Source organism: Ruditapes philippinarum, unplaced genomic scaffold (genome assembly GCF_026571515.1).
Source record: "Ruditapes philippinarum isolate M1 unplaced genomic scaffold, ASM2657151v2 ctg5615_1_1_1_1, whole genome shotgun sequence".
NCBI lineage: Eukaryota > Metazoa > Mollusca > Bivalvia > Venerida > Veneridae > Ruditapes > Ruditapes philippinarum.
This window is the reverse complement of record NW_026865447.1, coordinates 51,538-57,602: the sequence shown is the minus strand read 5'-3', so window position 1 is coordinate 57,602 and position 6,065 is coordinate 51,538. Positions and strand designations below refer to the sequence as shown.

Genomic DNA, 6,065 nt, shown 5'->3' with positions numbered 1-6,065 from the left:
CCATATTCCTTGGGGGGCCCCTTCGTTAAAACCAGGTTAAAACCTGAAACTTCAAAATTGCTTTCTTTTTTTAAAAATATTTAAATAAAATTAGTTTAAACCCATGTTTTTATTTGATTTCGGACCACAAACCGGGAAAAAAGCTAAATTTTAAAAGTGGGACCAAAAAAAAATTTCACATTAACAGAAAAAAATCGCAACTTCTTCTTTCCTTTTTGATAAGAAAAAACGAATAACACCCGAATGTTAAAAATTTTTTAATAGAACAGAACATTTCAAAGGTATATTGGGGTTTTTACGTTTCCTTTTATTACAAAATTTTTTAAATGGGGCTCAATCCTTTTGAAAGGGCAAAACAAGTAGTTTTTTTTGGACTTTGTCCCCAGTAATCCCCTTTAAAGAGTAAATTTCAAAGCGCATGATAATTTACCTCCATGAAATGTCTACGGAGTATAAGACAAAGATATTACTTTGAGTCGAAAGTAGGGCACTGTAGGGCGGGAAATGAGAACCTAAATGTACAGTAAGAAAAAGAGGTAGCCCTTAAAAGGGCTGCTGGTGCAAGCAAAGGGCCTGCCTTTCAAGCCGTCTGTTACTACCCTCGTCGTCTTTTTGCATACATCGTAGGGCAACCCCCCTCGGCATTAGTCAGGACACCGGCAGCTGGTCCGCAGTTCAAGCTCTGGTCTTTTTTCGCCATCCAAAGTCTTCAAATCTTCTGCCGATGCCTTGGGATCGAAACGGGGTCCAAATGAGCAATTCAATTAATACAAGACGGCCATCTACTTGACAGAAGAATTCGCCATTATAATACGTTTATTAATTATATTGTCAAAGAAACCATCATCGTTATCGAACCTTTATCATTGCAATAACAATATGCTCGTCATCATTATGCAGGGGTCATCATCAGTAACATCGTCGTCATCATCAACGTCATCTTTTGTTGAAAACGTCATCATCAGCATCAAAATAACCACAATTATCATCAATTACAGCATGGACTTACGCCAAAGCTTTTGGTGTTACAAATCTCACAAACGGATGGTTGGTGTTCGCATGTTGATGTAGAATCTTTTCTTTATTTGACATATAGCAATCGTTACAAAAGTCAAAGTCGTTGCACACTAAACATTTCCATCGAAAGCCCCGTATGTGCGGATTCTCGGCGTTGTTTCTTGAATATTCACCATTACAATAAAATCTAGGGTGCAGAGTCCCTATAGAAAAATTTTCTGGTTACTATTATAATACACAAGCTACTGTACATGTTGTTGTTGTTTTTGTTGTTGATGTTGTTATTGTTTATTGTTATCATTATTTATCTAACTTCATTTGATTGTACTATACACTTTTCATTATTTTTTATATATTGACTTCAAATATTAGTATTAATACCTTTCGGACATGAATTTAAAGTTTTAGTTCTGAAAGAAAATATAACTAAAGGAATCAAGTGGGCAATATTCTGGATTAGATACGTGTGTGTATAGTCAGGGGTATATATTTTGTATATATTAAACAAATGAAAATAGAATGAACTTTTTATTTTCTTCTGGTAAGACTCAGAGGTCAGCGACAGCGAGAAAGCATGCATGCAAATTGTTAAATTCCCGACAGCGAGAAAGCATGCATGCAAATTGTTAAATAAGTTACTACGAATGAACATATTAATTAAAACATTAACTTTATCGGGCAATCCTAATTGTGAGATATTATGAATAAATTGATTAAAGATTAAACAAACATATTATTCATGGATCACCGACGGTCCGAAAATCATAAAACACAATTAATAGTTACATATAATTACATTTATTAAAGAAACAATGTACTAGTAAAGTACAAATGAAGGATCCTACAAATTGGGAAGCGAGTGATTTTTTCCTCAATTCCGAACAGAAAATTTTGCTTTAGAAACTGTTTATGATACAAAAGGTCATAATTGAACATAACAATTGAGATATTTTTATACCATTCAACATGCCGTTTTAAAAAAATAAAGTATTTATAATGACAATTTAATAAGATATTGTTCAATTGTTCAAAGGAGTAGTAGAAAACGTTTTACAAGACTAAGCTGTTTAACACAGATAAATTTGAATACCTCACCATTTTCTTCAACATTCTGGATTTTGTTTCGCTGGAAATGTCAACATACTTTGTTTTAAGAAATCTGGTAAAATAATTTTATTTTCTACTCACCAATTTGAGCATTGTCGTAAAGTCTGAGATCGAAAGAACCGTCCTTCCCTGCTCGACAAATAGTCTCCGTTCCTATATCCCATCTCACGAGCACTGTGTTGTTAGGGTGAATATTAACAACCGTTCCTAGGTAACCGGGACCGCCATCTTGGTTGCCAAGACGCCAGTCGGGTCCTCGGATAACTCGAATACCGGGTTTCATGTTGTATTATTGTAGCATATGATCTGTAACAAAATTAATATGTTTTAAATAAAACTTGTATACTTTCTTGTGAAGATAATTTATATATAGAGAGTAAACCCTCTTAAAATAAATGTCACTAAAAGAAGTCATAAATATTAAAGCAGGGATTGTATTTAATAACAGCAGTTTATATTACCGCCGACGATTGGTTATGATACTGTACTGGTATACATAGCTAAAATAGGCAAAGGATAAAGTCAAAGCACTATGACGATTTATAATGGAAATAAAGACCTTTTATGCCTAAAAAAGCTTTTATTTTATTTCTCGAAAGCTTTTATATTTTTGTTGTCCCATCATAGTTTAAAAAAAAAATCTTTAGCCAATTATCTGAATCATCTTTTGTTCCTGTTACTTTGGCAATCATTTAACTTACAGTGATTATAATCATTTCGTATGGAAGTCAAAATACTATTCTATTTACATTTTGCTACCTTTATAATATGTTATTTCATATTCCGCTTTATTTTTGTGAGGTGATTAGCGTGTAACATGCTCAAACACACAATTTTTATTGCTGTAAAACTCGTGATTGCCCTTTCTATAGAAAGAAAATTTTATTTGTTTCTTAGGCATAATGTGCCTTTAATACCATGGAAATACTCCTAAAAGGAAGACGTGATTGTATGAGAAATGTACTCCGGTGATATGTTAGAGTAGAGATTACTTGTATAGACATTTTAACAATACGATTTTTCCATTGTAACGGATGTTACATTTCGGGCATGCGCATTCTGCGTAAGGTAATAACGAAATACTACATTTTATCATAGGGAAAGCAGGCTAGAACCAATGGTCCCTGGAGTGAGAAGCATACACTATATCTACTAGAAAACCAGTCTCCTTGAAAAACTATAAGTGCGAGGACAGCGAATGGTTCGAAAATCGACACACATTTTAATAACTCTTGCACTAAAGGATATAGTTCCCGTTTTAGAAAATATAATACACAGTCGGCTCTCGTTATCTCGAATTCGCCGGGAAAGAAAGAGAGTCGACATAACGAAAAAAATGAGATAAACAAATAAGCCATGACAAGGGTTTTGATGTACTTTCTTTACATAAATCCTTTAAGCTCAGGTCAATATACCACTCACTAAAACCGTGTAAGATTTGCTTTTTTAAATATATCACTTTTAAAATATATTAATTTGATCAAAAAAGAGACATTGTATTTGTACATTATATTATTTTATTCACTTCTTCAAAAGCGTCCGCTACGCAATGGCCGAACCATAAACATGCTAATCAACCATGGGTATCCTACGATGCCAATTCCTTTGATGTGCGTTATTTTCGGTAATAAGCTCACAGAAAATCTCAGATAAAAACTGCTTAAAGGCCTCGGATGGTTTCAAACTATAAGATATATTTAAAAAAAATAATTACAAATCTTACAGGAAGATAAAAAAATAAAATAATCTTTAAATGAGATCTTCTTAAGAATTGTTTAAACATTGGTAAATCTTTTTCATGAGATTATATAAATTTTCCTTATAGTATTGCTTTGTTTTTGATAATAAGGTAAATATTGACTCAACTATTATTTTAACTCAATTATAAATGAACGTTGTTTTGTCTTTCCTAACTATTTAAAATATAAAGACCAAAATTTGAGCCGCGTCATGACAAAACCAACATAATGGGTTTGCGACCAGCATGGATCCAGACCAGCCTGCGCATTCGCGCAGTCTATGCTGTTCGCTTACAAACCCTATAACAAGTAGAGAACAGCATGGATCCTGATCAGACTGTGCGGATCCAGTCTGATCCGCATTCAATAAACAGCATAAAAGAATCGCAAGGAAAGATGATAATTATTTAGATTAAAATGAACAAATCATTGATTATTTATACAAAGTGAATACATACATGTATACATACTTAAAATAAACCATAAAAATTTATATCAATCGAAAGTAGTAGTATTTATTTCTTACGTACTTTCGATCAAAAATTTGAGTATACCCGTATCAATCTATAGCCTAACAAATTTGGCAAGAATGTTTGACCGGTTTGCTTATTTTTATGTGTCAATCAGCATATAATATTGTTTGATGTAGGCCTTCATCTTAACTTCAAATTCGACCTGTCTATTAAATGGGACTTATCAGCGAATTGATTAATTTGACATTCATAATTTTGTTAAATCATAAAATATGTATCACATATAGTTGAGATGAATGAGTTTACATAAAATGTCCGGCCTACTTTCGGTTTTGAAAACAGTGACATGTATGCTGGTATGACATGTAGGCCTACAGCTTCATCAATAGATTTCTTTAGTTTATGTATATGGTATTACCATATTACGATAGAAATTAAAAAAAAATTACCTCAAAAATAGACAATTTCTTCCTTGCTGTCCATACAATTACTAGATGTATTTGGGAAAAATTATCTAAAAGTCCTACTTTCGTTTTCGGTATTAAAGGGAGGTAAGTAGTTCGTTACAGTTTTTGCAAGTATGGTGTATCGTGTAGGTCAAAAGTCTGACACGCAAATATGACTGTCTATATTTCATCTTCTATACCATATAACAGGTCCAAAAGCGGCTGGAAGTAAAACTTTTGAAACATCTTTAAAAGCTGTATACTGGTCTATTATCTATGTCGTTAATTTCGTGAAAGGAATTATAATGGATGAAGCATGTTAATTAATACAAGGTTGATATAAATTTGCGGTTGTTTGCAATAAAACACTAGTCCAGCGGTTCGGCTTTAAACCATTTATATTGGACTATATAACCTGTAAAAAGCATTATTATAACTATTAATTATTACATATCAAATGAATATATACGATGAGTGATATAAATTTCATATTATTAACGAAACATTGGAGTTGAATAGTACATAACATGTATATTAGTAGTTCAGGGTTTGTTTTTTGTTTTCAATTTATTTTCAATATCTTTCAGTTTGTATGATTTACAAAATACATAAGCAAATCATATATGTAAATATAAATGTATAAAATAATAAAATAGGTCAGGTTAAAATTATCCATCACAATTTATGGTAAAGATGTGGCAGGTCTGTATTTTGGCAACTGTTTCAATGCTCTGTCATGTAGGTTAGTGTATGTGGCTCTGTGTAACTCTTTGAATTTTGTTTCATATAAACACCAGTGGAAATGCAATAAATTATTAATACTAGTATATATTACTTGTATTTCAACTACATGTATTTCATAGAAAACCGTTCGAAAAATATAACAGTAGATCTACTATAGTTAAACTTCATTTTTTTTGTCTTACACTAGTACTAATTGATTCCATGTTAGTTGCTATTTCGCTGCGTCCTTTTGCCCTTTTCTCATTTTCTCTATTTATAATTCACAGGCTGTGTCCTTCAGGAACGCCCAATTAGCATTTATCTCACGGCATAATTCATTTTTTTTTTCAAAAATATGAAAATTCGGGTTAAACTGTACTAAACATCACATTCTTAATCCATTTGCATATCAATTGGTGTAAAGTGGGCCTACAAGTTACAGGGCAAATGCATGCCTATCAAAATAACTGTCCCCTTCTTTATCTCTGCAACCATGCATATAGCCACGGATTTATATAATATAAATCCGTGATATAGCTAGTCAAAAATGTAAACATTCT

At 32.3% G+C, this 6,065-nt stretch overlaps 1 protein-coding gene across 1 annotated transcript; it reads right to left on the bottom strand.

The window, feature by feature from the left end:
* Positions 1-1,009: 1,009 nt before the first annotated feature.
* On the bottom strand, positions 1,010-4,893 carry LOC132729075 (E3 ubiquitin-protein ligase MIB2-like; the record flags this gene model as incomplete). Its single annotated transcript, XM_060714818.1, is given in 3 exon segments — positions 1,010-1,220; positions 2,206-2,430; positions 4,786-4,893. Coding segments are annotated over 2 exon segments (413 nt in total), but the record flags the coding sequence as incomplete, so codon positions are not given.
* Positions 4,894-6,065: the final 1,172 nt, after the last annotated feature.